Below are 14,314 nucleotides of genomic sequence, written 5' to 3'. Positions count from 1 at the left end.
TCACACATCGGCATATATGGCGACATACCCTCTGAGAGGCTTGGCCTGGCTGATAAGGTCAGGGAGTGTGGTGTTCCTGGTGTCCGGCAGCAACATAATAACAACAGCAGCCATGATGCCGATTGTGTCGAAAACAATGTATGGGAGGATCTTGCTGTAAACACCTGCAAACAGAGCAAAAGGCATTTCAGTTTTTTCAAACCTTCAAATTACCTGACATTTTGACCTGTGAAACAGTTGTAATGAATACTAAGCATGATATGATTTTAGTAATAATAGAAATGTGTGAGAACAGTGCCATCATCAATGATTTTAGCTTGAATTGGCTTTTCCTGCTCTCACGAGTCAAAATATCTGTGACCTGTGAAAAAGGCCAATAGATCTGATTCTTTGGGGAAAGATACAAAGAGGAGAGTGCTGTAGTGCGGTTCATGATATTAAAAGCCTGGTTAGTAAGTTCTATGGATGCAAAATGAATGCATACGGCAAATGCAAAATGACAGGTAAAGCACCATGATGACAGACTGCGTGCAATAACAAAAGAAATGATGCTGATCAAGCAAATACGTCAGGCCATAGCAAAATATGAAGAAATCTCGAGTTTCTCTATATATGGTATGAGCGTGTATGAGAGTGTGACAAATCTGTTATACTGAGTCAATGCAATCCCTAAATGCAATACTAAATAACTTGAGTATCTGTTAGCTATGTTCACAGTGTATCACTATTTCCTATAGTTATAGACACATAGTTTTGTGAAAATAAAACTACAAGAACAGAAAGAAGCTAAATGAATACATTAATTATTCAAAACAAACAAGCAAATAAACAAACAAAAACACTTGCGAATGTAAATCACATAGGGACAAATGATTGTGCTATTTAACTATAAATAACTATTTATAAATAACTATTTCTGCAGCTGTGGAGGCGATCCCGATTCCCATTCTCCTGACCACAGTGGGGATCAGTTCAGTGAAGAACACATAGATGAAGCAGTAAGCAGCAGACACACCCATCTTTCCTAGCAAGGCTAATACCTGCAGCATGATATGCATTTCTGGAAAGACAAACAAACGTGAGGACTAGACAAAACATAATTAATTTTACATGTGTATAATGTTTTCTAATGTCCAGTTTAGTCAATGTTGTACCGTAGTTTGTGTCTACAGTACAGACCCTCGGGAAGCAGCCCGATGGTCACAAGTGTGATGCCACAGAACATCAGTGTAGAGAAGAGGAAAGTGGGTCTGGGGACCCGGTTAACCAGCAGCAAAGAGGCTACATTTGCCACCATTTCAATGGCAGCAGAAATGAAGCAGTTGAGGTAGACATTTCCATTCAAGTTACTAGTATTTAGAGAGAGGCCATAGTAGACCAGGGCGCCAGACATCCTGCAGAAACACAACAACAATACAAAGAATTATCGGCACTGAATAACACTATAATGCAGCATGTTTAAATTATATATTGTTCTCCTATAATAATGCTATGTAATGTAGTGCTTATTACACTTTAAATATGATTGAACACTGAAATTGAAATATTTTCACTTCTGGTCATCTGGTCATATTGTGACCACCACAGTAAAACAAGCCACTGTCTGATGACAATTACACAATCATTTTTTTTAAAAATACAAACTTTTCAGTTGTGTGAAATTATGATGAAAGAGGATAGTTCATGTTATCGGAAGTATACGCTTCATGTAATAAAACACTGCAATCATTGTAGTTAGTAGGATTTATTCCCCCCATTAAAAAAAAAAAACTGTACCTGCAATTATAATATATGTCTAAAGGCCTCCAAACATTTCACTAATCAAGAAACGGGAGTGTGTAATATAAACCATATATATATTTTTTTTAAGTATATTTTTGGGGGCTTTTTTGCCTTTAATGGATGGGAGAGTCGAGAAAGAGACAGGAAATGGGAGGCAGAGAGGGGGAGAATGACATGCAGGATAAGGCCGCTCGGCGCGGGATAGGAACCGGGGCCTCAACACATGGGGTGGGTGCTCTACCAACTGAACTAAACACTGCCCCAATATAAACCATATTTAGTAAGGTTAAAAACAGAAAACAGATTAAAGAAGAGTCAAGTCTACATTACCATACAAAAACACTTAGAATGGTGATGTTCCTCATGTTACGGGTATGTATCAGGTGCTTATGAGTGTACGCCTGCTCCTGTTCACCTTCATTTTGCTGAATCAGACATACGTAAAAAGGACAAACAACAGTCACAATTGGGCCATTCTTGAAATCAGAGCACAGTACAGTAGCTTCTACATGATGAGTGGAAATTACAGTGAACAAAATAAAAAGTATATACCATGAGCTCCAAGCACTCTCCAGCCCTGAATATGACTTCAGCGGCTTGGCTCAGCCTCCTCCAACCGACCTTTCTGCAAAAGCCAGCGTGGAGACTCAGGAATCAGCCTGAACAGGCAAACAAACACACGTACAGAGTTCAGTGAACATATGAAAACATTTTTTTCACAACTTCAAAGGGATGACAGTCAGAGGGAAGAACACATTAACATACAGTACATCTACAGGATGCAGACAGTGTTAATGACTTAAATCAGTATGTGGTTGGGAGCTGAGCCATAAGACTCAAGACAGATGAAGATGTAGGAACGGATGACAGACGACTTTACCTCTATAACATCATGTGACTGAATAAAGATGGACATTTATCAGCTCTGAGAATTGCTGTAGGCCAGACCAGCGATAGACAGCGTAGATGCAAAGAACCAACCTTACAGAACTAAATGAAAAATCCATCAACCGCCTAGCAAACTCCATAGTTCAAGACACCACTCACCCACTGCACCAATACTGTACATCACCCCACTTCCCTCAGGACGAAGATACAGAACCCTCAAGTTCAGGAGGGCTCGCCTGGGGAAAAGCCTGATCCCTGCAGCTATAGCGGCCCTGAACAGCTGTTTCACTGTGTCGTCATGTATGTTGTCACTGGTGCTGTGCATGTTGTACTACTGTGCTCTGCTGGTCAATAATTTCTTTATCAAAAATTGAGTGAACAAATGTTACCCATATACTCACCTGTGTAGAATTCATTTGACTGACAATAGTCTTGCATCTTTTGAATCGATTTCACCTAAACTTGGACTATGTATTAGAGCGATTCTTGGTTCCACTAGATATAAAGCAACTTAATAAGATTTTTGAGCAAATCCAAAAATGGAAATGAGAGCACTGAATAAAAGTTTTATGAAAAAAAAAAGAAGATCTCCAAGGAACAGCTTGCACTTATAATACAGTGAGATGGTACATCTATAGTAATAGATTTTAAGTTAGTTGCTCTGCATGTTTTATGACTGAATTTTTTTTTTTGAATCAATGAAAAACAATCAAATGTTTTTTGGCTATAAAACCTGCACACTTCTTCATACAGCCATACAAATTCACATGCGATGTCAGGGAGTGAGTGGGTACACATGATATTATTATCCCTTGTTGGTGAAAGTGATGCTGTTACAACCCGGTCTCCCCCCTATACATATTTCTTTAATTGTTTGTCATTAGAATCTCTCTGAAGTCATTTTTTGTCTCTTTGTGGTCATTCGCCCAGTGGGCCCATCCAGTGATGCCTTCAAACCATTGATCAATATCATTTGTCAGACTTACCACCACGTTGGAATGAATAGGATGCTGGGTATAGCAGTAGCAACCAGCAGCATCCTCCAACCTTGTGGTGAAAAAAAAAAAACACAGGTTTCCTGCCAAACCTGTAAGACAGCATACAAAACACAACAACACAGTTATGCAACATCAACTGTCATAATGGTGCTAGAAAAAAAATGAATTAATTACATTTTTTTCCCCATGCAAAGTAATTTAGGACAACAACTACAACTGCAACAATAATAATAGTGATACAAGATTTAGGTGGTTAGGAGGTGACCACTAATAAAGGATCCTATCAGGTGCCCTACAAAGAATAAAGAAGTGGAAAAAGGGACCTTCCATGCATTGTCACACACCAGATCCCACTGCAGTTCAAATGAGAGATGACAGTAGTTCAGATTACTGCAAGACAATTGTCAATAAAGGCTGAATGATAATTTCACATATAAACACGAAAAAAATATGATTAATAACTTGTTCTGCACATCCAGATACCTCAGACAAAATGGTTGCGGCGTATTTCTCAGTGCTGTAATCCCAGGTCCAATCCAGCTGCTCCGCTCGTGGAAGGAAAGCTCCACATCTGTGCCATTGCGTGTGGAGTTGATCGATACTTTGCACTGGTGCTCAGGTGTATCCGAAACAAAAACCACGATTATTCCCACATAGCCACATGGAATTGCACTTAAACAGAACAGAACAGAACAGAACAGTTATTAGGATTTGAAAAGGTCCGTATACGCCCAGAAAAGACGTCATTTCGTCTAAGTCTTTGGGTTTTCCAGCCATCTTTGATTGCAAAGAAGCCCAGTGTTATGTGACTAAATCCATACCAAGACTCTCCCACAAGTTCAACTTCTTTGGCTACTACAACTGACAAACCAGTTTTTTTCAGATAGAGTATATACTGTATGTGCTTCCCCTTCACCACATAAACATTAACAGTCTCATTAACTATCACTGTTATTACAACATATATACAAAGGTCAGTGATTATGAATAAGGAAACTGAATCTCTGAAGAGTAAATGTACAGTAAGACAGTGGATTGTGTGTCTATAGTTTTGTACTTGTTCATAATGTAACATGTTAAACTCAATCCAATGATAACCGTGAGGAGGTGAGATGAGGAGAGGCCAGTGAGAGCATCCTGAGTGATATGATTTTGTTAAATGTCCACTGATGACTGCATCATACACTGAGGCTGGTGATACATCAAGGCACAGACAGTAAGACAGCTTTGTCTGCACCTTAACATCTCCACAAGAAAGGATGGTATTCAACTCAGTGACAAGCGGTTGGCCTGCAATTCTAAAAGGGCAGAAAACATAGCAATGATAAAAACACAGAAACATCTGTTTACAGTAGTTGTGTATCCAACCACAAGATGGTGCAACATCATGTATCTTATATTCAAATAAAGCAATAAAGTAGAGAAATAAGTATCCTTTAACTTTGCTTAAAGGCCCCTTGGCAGGAAAAATGTGATTTTGGTTATTTTTTCGTACTTGGGGAGGTCTCTGGGCCACGTATAAACTGCCCCATGCATCAAACTGGTCATAAACGGAGAAACACACACCGCCCATTTGTAGGAACTGTCTCTTTAAGACGAGCAGATAGCACTTCCTCCTTTCTGTGATGTCACACACAAGGTAACTCCGCCCACCGTGACCAGTTTTTTTTTTTTTTTAATTTTTATGAATGCAGCTTAGGTTTCAGTTACTTGCCTGTGATTGGCCCAACCACATGCCACTCAAAAACAGTCAGCCAATCAGAGGAGAGGTTCTCATTCTTTCTTCTGATTGGCCAAATGACCTGTGGCTGCTCGAGCTCCAGAAAGAGGCAACAGAAAGGGGCAGTAGAAACCATATGAAGCAGATCACAGGTACTCAAAACCAATGATACATCTTGTTAGGGATATCAGCAGGTAAATACACCCAGAGAAAAGTGCACAGCATGGGGCCTTTAACTGACGGTATCAGTACCACAATTATACTAATAATAAGACAGATTGTAACATTCCTCCACTGGATCACAGTATTTCTCAGTGACATGTCAGATAAAACAATCCGACATGAACGGACCTCTTGTGACCTTTGATCACATTCAAAATTTCACCTTAAACAAGTCGCATCACATCTGCAGCTGTGTTCGTCCACCGTGACCCCTCGCCTCCCCAACGCCAGGTCTTGCCATCCTCCAGCCAGCGCTGTAACCATAGCAACACCTCTGCGGCCAGTGCGTGAAAATGTCCTCTGACCTCCCCCCCAGAGGGGTGACCTCTGGCCTGAGGGGTCATTGAATGGGGTCAGGGGGTCGGCTCTTGCTAGAAGACAGTAAGAGCACTTCACTGATTGGCTATCATTTGCCCTTTCCATACCCTCATCTATGTAATTGGCGTATTGACCAACTGGCCCTTTTGCACATTGTTAGCAGCACCTTATCCAGTTTACGCAGGTTAAAATGTAGGACGGAAGCTGCTATTCCTGATATTTATGTGCCTGCTAATTATTTTAAAGGTGGCAAACCTGAAAACCTCACACATTTTCTCCATCCTGCCTCCACTTCTTATGATGCTGAATCATAAAGCGAAGAGGAAGTAAATCAACAGATGAAAGACTTTTAAGACTATGTCTATGGCACTTTAGATACTCAAGTAAGCTGCTGGGTAATGATGGAGGAAACCCCCCGACATCCATGACGAGCATCCGCCCCGGCCTTATCCTCTCCCTCTTCTCTTCTCCTCTCCCTCCTGATGATCTATGCCTCCCAGGCCCATCACTTGTCAATATCTCTACATTAATTTGAGAGACTGCGTGGCAGCGGGAGAGACACTGTGTGGGGGGCAGGGCTCTCTGAGCAGGTATGGAGGGAGGCATGGTGGGGGAGCAGTGGCACATGGGAGACAAGGACATAAGAAGGAGAGAGGCAAGCAGAGGAGGAGGAGAAATGAGAGGAAAATGAGGAAATGGAAGCGGGATGAAGGATGAAGGGAGAGCTGAGCGTGCAGTGAGAACGAGAGGACAGGACAAAGAGGCTGTGTTTTGCCCATTAACCATTCTTATACATGACTTCCCTTAAATATCAAACCCCCCCTCATCCATTTGTCCAAATGAGTCCTGAAGTCAGCAGGAATCTGTAATGATAATGGTTGTTTGAGAGCGGAGGCCCAATGCGAGGAGAATCCATCACTCGCCGGCATCAAACCTTCCAAACCTCTGCGAAGAGAGAGCGGAGCAGAGCTGTGATTCACGGCAGGAAGAGTGCTGCGCTTATTTCACTGCAGACATATCACACACCTGCACCTGCGACGACTCCCGACACCTCTCTCCACACGCTTCAACCTCCACCTGCTGTAGTAAAAGACTTCCGGTGCGTTGGGACTGACAATCAAAATGACGGCTCGGCCAATAACCATCTTCTCTCCTATAACCCTGACATCCATTCCTTTGGGCTCTGTGGTATTTTCAAGCGACCCCTCACCTCTCACCCCTCTCAACTCTGACCCCATCGTGCATGGTCCAGATTACACCAGGGAGCGACAAACCTTGTAACATCATGACCTTGTTTCTGGTGACAGAAATACACACACACACACACACACACACACACACACACACACACACACACACACACACACACACACACACACACACACACACACACACACACACTGCGTGATCTTTCTGTGTCAAGTGATTTCATTAGCTCAGCCCTCGTAGCTGCTTTTTAAAGTAATTTTCTCTCCGGATTCATTTCTCTGACTCTAATAACCACTGGTCTTTGCTGAGAGATTGTTTGTCATCTTATTAATTTCACTCTATCATATAGAATAACGCTCCAAACATAGAAAATCCCCTAATGCAACACATTTGTGCCCTAAAATTTACAAAAATCCTTAGAAGATGCAGGTCAGCTTTCTTTCTCCTCTGCTTTTGTTTGCTTTTAGATTTGTCACCTATTTCTAACAGACTTATTGCAGAACATTTGAAAAGGCTCTAGGGTGAGTATCGAGTGCGGCTTGCTTCAGTGAATATTTCAGCCTAGAGGAATTCTTTGAAGTAATGGTCTGCTAAGTAACTTCACTGCATTGAGCTCAATAGTTCCTCCACACTACTTACAGAAATGATTTTTCTTTTTCATGCAGCCACGGCTGAAAAATTGTCTGTACCATGCTTATTTGAAATTGAGAAATATTTGCAGCATTCAGTAAATTCACAGGTGTATATATATATATATATATATATGTGTGTGTGTGTGTGTGTGTGTGTGTGTGTGTGTGTGTGTGTGTGTGTGTGTGTGTGCAGCAGGACGGACTTCCAGATTTTCCAGCTCTCCTGCAATCTAATGGGTTATTTGTCATCTGCAGAGTAAAGGATTTTTAAAAGTCAAGCCAGGACCGACTCCCTCCCTATCCTTTCTCTCACCCTCCCTCTCTTTCCCACTACCCCCCTGACACTCGCAATGGGAGATCGATAGGTTATTGATCAACTCTCTCTATCGCCAACCCACCAGACTAATCACCTTAACACCAGCCCAACTCTCTCTCCCTCTCCTCTCCTCTCCTCCTTCCTCTTTCCTGTTGCTCTCCATTCCTGTCTCTCGCTCTGTTGCTCTGTCTCACACTCATTCACAGAGTAAACACCGCTTTTTCTCCATTTAGAACTCAAAGCCCAGCTTGATGACTGTTTTCCCCCTCCGGAGTAAACACACACACACAGAGAATCTCTAAATTATCCCTATATTAAATTCACATCCTTGTATCCCCTCTTCCAGTTGCCAATAATTGCCTGACAGAATCTGTGTAGCGGTGTGTTTGGATAAAACAAGAAAATTTACCATTGTGGAAAGTGTTCTTCATCCGCCTCTCATTTCTCTCACTCCTCGTCTCCTCCGCTCCCCTGCCTCCATCTCTCTCTGTCTGTCTTTGTTCGAGGGCAAAATCGATGGAGTGTATGAAACCAGCATATTTCTCTGCCTCCTGCTGGAGGAAACCTGAGGGAAGCGGACATGGAGAAGGTGGTTTACAGTCAAATTGTGCATTTCTATTTGTCTTTTGAACAAGCTTTTTTGTTGTTTTTAAAATCATGGACATTTTTTTTTACTGTAACTGGAAGCTCGTGGTAAACGTTTAAAACAAAAGTGTCACATTTTTTCATGGAGAAGTTAGGAAAGAAAGGCTGAGAGAAACTGTGTGTTTACATATGGGAGGGATTCGTTGGTATTTAGTATTTACGTCCACTTCACCTGACAGATACAGGTCAGAGTTAATATTATATCTGTGAATGCACAACTTGCAACAGCTGCTGTCCTAACACCCTGTCTGTCTCCCACACACACGGGCACACACATAAACCTTTTATTTTTTTTTTAACAAACTAATTATCTGAAGTTGATCTGAAAAAAAGTTGTTTTCCACATTTCATCTTCAATTATACGGTTGAATAATTCAACAGCTCAGCAAAACGTTTGCAACAAGAGAAGGAAACTGCTCTGTTCCTTTCTGTTCAGGAACAACAAAGTCCACAGAGGGCAGGTTTTTGTTGTTGTTGTTTTGGTGAATGAAGTCCAATGTGTCCTTTTTTTTGGGTACGGACAGCTAATAATCTGTTGCTTTGCCTCTGTATGATGAAGATAAGAGTTTCTCCTTGTACGCCTCCAACTGCACTGAATGATGTGATGAAAAGCAGATAATCCCTGGAGGAGAAGCACAGTGACCTGTGACCTTTGGATATAAAAATGCTTGAAGATGATGTTGTTCTAAATATGAACTATCCTGGAATGTGCGATCTGTTCATACTAATACTAATCTACTCAACCAGAAGAATGAACCTGCTGAAAATACAGGGATTTCACACATACTTCAATCCCCTCGACAGCTTTGAAAACACACTCCTACACACACACACACACACACACACACGCGCGCACACACACACACACACACCTCACCTCACAGGAGAATTGATTGACTATTCTGTCTCAATACATCTCTCCTTCTGTTTCTTAGCAACCAGTGCCTGAGAGGATATGGATGCTGGAGAAGTTGTACTACTGTGCATTTTCAGTTGATAAAGAGATATGATTAATGAAAATGTCACCATTACTGCTGCATGTGGTGAAATGCAGGTGCAACGCCAGACAAATACAAGAAGAAACACACTCTTTGAATGTTCTTCTTATCTTAAACTTGAACGTCTACATGTTTTACTTACAGTAAAATACTCAACAGCCACAGGAGAGTTATAATCAATGACGAGTATATAACAGTTTGGTTTTTCAGAAGTGTACCAACTGAGCGAGTGGATTAAGTTGTTGAGTTGTTTTGATCATTTTTTTTTTATTTCTTATTCATAAAACATGTTTTTGTGTTGGTAAAAACAATCTTTAAGAATTCAAGAATATTTTAAGGCTATTCAGCTCTATTCTTTCATCATCACATTGTTAGGATATCCAACAATTCATATCAGTGTTATGTGACACAGTTACATTTCCTATCAGAGTTTTTACTGTAATCAGATTACCCTGTTTTCTTTTATTTTGGAAAAAGTATTTAGAGTATTTATTTCAAACCTTTTAGACTATCTTATTCATTCAACCATAAATCCACTTAGGGGTGCAATACCCCACCATTTGTGTTCATCAAGACAATATTCAAATGCGGCTTCATGAATCCACAATATATTTTGTATTAGGAGGTCAGATTAGATTGTGTGTTTCTTGAAGTAAACAGGCTTTCACTCAGTTTTCTGAATAAAAACTCAATGTGCTGTAGGAGACGATCTCTCACACAGGCTTCATGCCATAATATATCGAAGCTTTCGCTTATTTCACACGTACATAAAAATACTCTATCCACTGACAGTAATCTATCCAATATTTAGACAATGTTTTAATGAAAATTGACAAAAAATATATACATATATCACTCCTGTTTACCACAGCGCAGAGAAAGAGAAGACTGATGAAAAATGATCAAAGTGACAGACATCAATGTGGGAAAAATACAATATACTTAATGATTTGTTGTTGTTCAACTATGGTGTCTCTACTTTGTCCTGATATTGTAAATCTCTTAGCTAATGTCACTGTATCTTTCTGTTTTCTCAAAAAACACTAACCTTTTTATTTATTTATATGGGATCTTTTTTGTCTGTGGCTTGGTCATCTCACAGAGGTATTATCAATTCTTTTTTTTGTTTTTTTTTTATGTAAAACCGGCTCTGTGTGTTATTGTGTTAGCTGTAGACAGCCGATTGACTTTTTGCAGGTTAACCATCTTCCCTTCGATGCCAGCTACTGTTTGCACTGCTGTAAAAACCTGCAGACACATGATGCAGACTGTGCAATTCAGCTTATTTAGAGAAAAGGACAGAGAAAAAGAAAAACATTTGCTTTTGCTGCTGCAGAATATGTTCTTTGTTGTGTCCTTGTCTACTTTTTCTTTACCTTTTTTTCTTTTTTTTGCAAAGGTGTCTTTATTCAAGGGGCCATTAGGCTTTCTCTGTGACAGATCTGTGGGGTGGTATTTTTTTTTTGTTTTTAGGGTGGCTACAATATGTGAAAAAATATATGTATTTTTTTTATATAGGCTAAATATTTCTTGAATTAGGAAAGAATTTTATCATTATGTATAGCCTACTCAAAATTCATTTCAAGATACATTCAAATTCAGAAGCTCTGCATCAGCCTAAAAAACAGAGCTCTCCAACCCTGTCCCCTAAAAACTGCAGCCACAAATATTTTTTTTTCCAAATATTTTAATATTAAATAAAAATGTAATATTTTACTAACGCTAGGCTATAGATGAGTTAAATGCCCCGTGTTTTGGCCTTTGTCAGAAACACTGGGTTTGAAACCGTCAAAACGTCATAGGAAAAATAATATCTAAAGTGCAAAGAAATATCAAACGTGTAGCAGTTTAAATCTACACAAATAAACTTATTTTGACCACAACTTAATACACGATGAGTTTTTTCGATTAAATAAATGTACAGAATGTTTTATTCGCTTAATCATAATCGAAAAAACTTGCAGCTTGTGAACCACATCAGTGTAAAAAGCTAAATTACAAACAAACGCGTCTATCATTATTAACCTAAGTGAAGGCAGGAGGAGCCACGTTTCAATGGCCTTTTGCTCAATAGATAATAAAATAACACGGTTGACATTTATTTTTCAACATATTTCCGGTGTCAGTCATTCATGCGCTACAGGTCAAAGCCTATAACCATTGAAACGATCCCACACAAATGCCTCTGTGTTTAGGAAACAGCGCCGAGCAAGCAAGAAGTGATCGATGATCAATATATCGAACGCGGAGATCAATTTCTGAACTTTATAGGAAACAGCTTAACCACGGGGCCTTATGATATACAGAAATAACAGGGCGTGTGGACGGACGGACTTCTCCTCTTGAATTTATGGGCTACACTTTGCTAAAATGATGTTTGGCCCGCGAGGCTCTTCAAAATCCAGGAGTGATTAAAATCTGGAGAATAAAAGTAGAAAAGTCTTCGGCTATAGTTTCTATAGGTGTATAAAGAGTGGGAGGAGAGGAGGCCTGCAGCTCACTCACAAAATGTTTGTCAGTGAGTGAGTGTGTGTGTGTGTGTGTGTGTGTGTGTGTGTGTGTGTGTGTGTGTGTGTGTGTGTGTGTGTGTGTGTGTGTGTGTGTGTGTGTGTGAGAGAGAGAGAGAGAGAGAGAGAGAGAGCGTGTGTCTTGTCACTCATGTTATTTAAATAATAATAATAAAAAAGGGCTACATTAAAAAAAAAAACTCTATCTGGAAATATATTTTCAATTAATGAGTGTATTTAGACAATAGAATAATGTTACGTCTTTATGCAACAGTATAGGCCTTTATATATTTATTAATGTGTTATATAAATGTATTAAACTGTTGTTAACCAGCCTTTTATCATAAGTATTCAATTTTTATTCATTTCTTAAGGCTTTTCAGTCATGGCACTTTGCATGTTTGATAACCAAAGACGAATGGAAATAAACATCTTTCTTTTTGATTGATTATTTCTCCATTTGAACAAAAGCAAAGCACTGAGAACATGAAAATCCATAAAAATAAAATGCAAAAAAAAAAACACTGAGGCAGCAACATGACACAGCTGCTTTAAAGCCACTCAAATGTCCTTAAACTGTCCACGGTTTACTTCACACACTCTGACACACTCACACACCGACCCAGCGATCTGCTGCTCCAGCTGTCCACAGTGAACAGATTACGGCAGAGCATCATCTCACTCTCTCCGAAAAATAATGACACCTTAAATGACACCAAATTTATTTTAGCCTATTACTCGTATTCATATTATTGTTGTTCTTTTTGTTGTTGTTGTTATATTATAATTACTAATAATATTAGCGATGGCATTGTTAGTAAGTTAAAGTTAACAGTAAGCCTATTTTCAGTTACCAGTATCAGTTTTTATTGATTTAACATAATGAACAATCCAACTGAAGACTTGTGTGATTTGGCGAATAGTATATATACATTATTGTAGCCTATATAAATAATATATATGGGCCTATATACAGATCAGATTCTAAGTGTTATAAATTCCCTCATGAATGCTCTTTAATGACAAATTGACCTCTTGTTGTTCTGTGAAGGTCGTATGATTTCCTGTGACTTTGACTAATCTGGAAATATAATTAGGCTATAACAAATTATCTTTTTGTATCTTGTACGCTCCTGTTTTCTCTAAACAGGACGACCTGAAGTTCATCTCTGCTCTTGGTGAACTTCGCACAAACCAAACAGCGTGTTGTGGTTTGCTGTTCTCTCATTTGTCTGCAGCGTTGGGATCCTAACTTACTTTGTGACCTCCCTCACCCCCTCGTACCCCTCCCCCTCCCCTTGCGCCACGTCATTAATCTCTGTCAATCAATACTTCGATCAGGTTTATCACTAAGCGCATAAATGCAAAACTATACAGTCCGTGGGAAAACAAAGTTTATCTGTAAGGAACTCCTGTGTCCGGAAGCTGATAGTCACTGTATTTTGCGCAAAATACACGACAGGCCATCACCTGTCAGTCTCTGTCACGCGGGCACAGGTAGAGAGGCGCGATAAAGGCCATAGGTACACAATGCGCGCTCTGATACAAACATCATGTGAACATGGGAAATGTGCCTTTTCTCAAAACTAAACCAGAAGCAGGGTCAGTTAAAACTGCATCAACATGAGATGATGTCTCCACCAGCCGGGTTTCATCCCAATGAGGAAGCCTATTAAGAAATCTCTGCTCGTACCCGCCCCACATTTAAAACACACAGGGGCGCGCTCCCATCACTCTGACACGTGGCTCAGCCTGCTCTTAGTGGAAGCGCTGTTGGACCAGAGATGAGATATCGCCCTGGAGAGCTCCCATCCACGTGAACGCATAAAGCGCCGAGACGCCGAGGAGTCGGTCGGTTCTGTCCCTGCATCGGAACAACAGAACCCGTCTGCACCGCTGGATTGATCGGAGAATCTGAATCAATGGATTGGCGTTCAAATGTAATTTTATCGCTCCAGGAGGGATAGGGGGTAAGAAAGAGCGCGCGTCCCTGAGTGAGAGTGAGCGGCAGGAGCCAGAGGGAGAGACAGGGGGAGAGGGTGGGGAGGGTGGGACCGGGGGAAAGATATCCTTTCAGCT

At 40.3% G+C, this 14,314-nt stretch overlaps 1 protein-coding gene across 1 annotated transcript; it reads right to left on the bottom strand.

Moving 5' to 3' along the window:
* On the bottom strand, nucleotides 1-7,166 carry LOC311000638 (organic cation/carnitine transporter 2-like; the record flags this gene model as incomplete). The annotated part of the gene is made up of 5 exons (XM_083991378.1): nucleotides 1-164; nucleotides 1,180-1,394; nucleotides 2,400-2,441; nucleotides 3,657-3,717; nucleotides 7,139-7,166. 5 exons carry the CDS (start codon nucleotides 7,164-7,166, stop codon nucleotides 1-3), a joined length of 510 nt encoding a protein of 169 aa, XP_083847504.1.
* Between the last annotated feature and the right edge of the window lie 7,148 nt (nucleotides 7,167-14,314).

Source organism: Trachurus trachurus (genome assembly GCF_905171665.1).
Source record: "Trachurus trachurus genome assembly, chromosome: 17".
NCBI classification, from domain to species: domain Eukaryota; kingdom Metazoa; phylum Chordata; class Actinopteri; order Carangiformes; family Carangidae; genus Trachurus; species Trachurus trachurus.
Note: the sequence above shows the minus strand (reverse complement) of the source record. Positions and strands in the feature narration are given on the sequence as shown.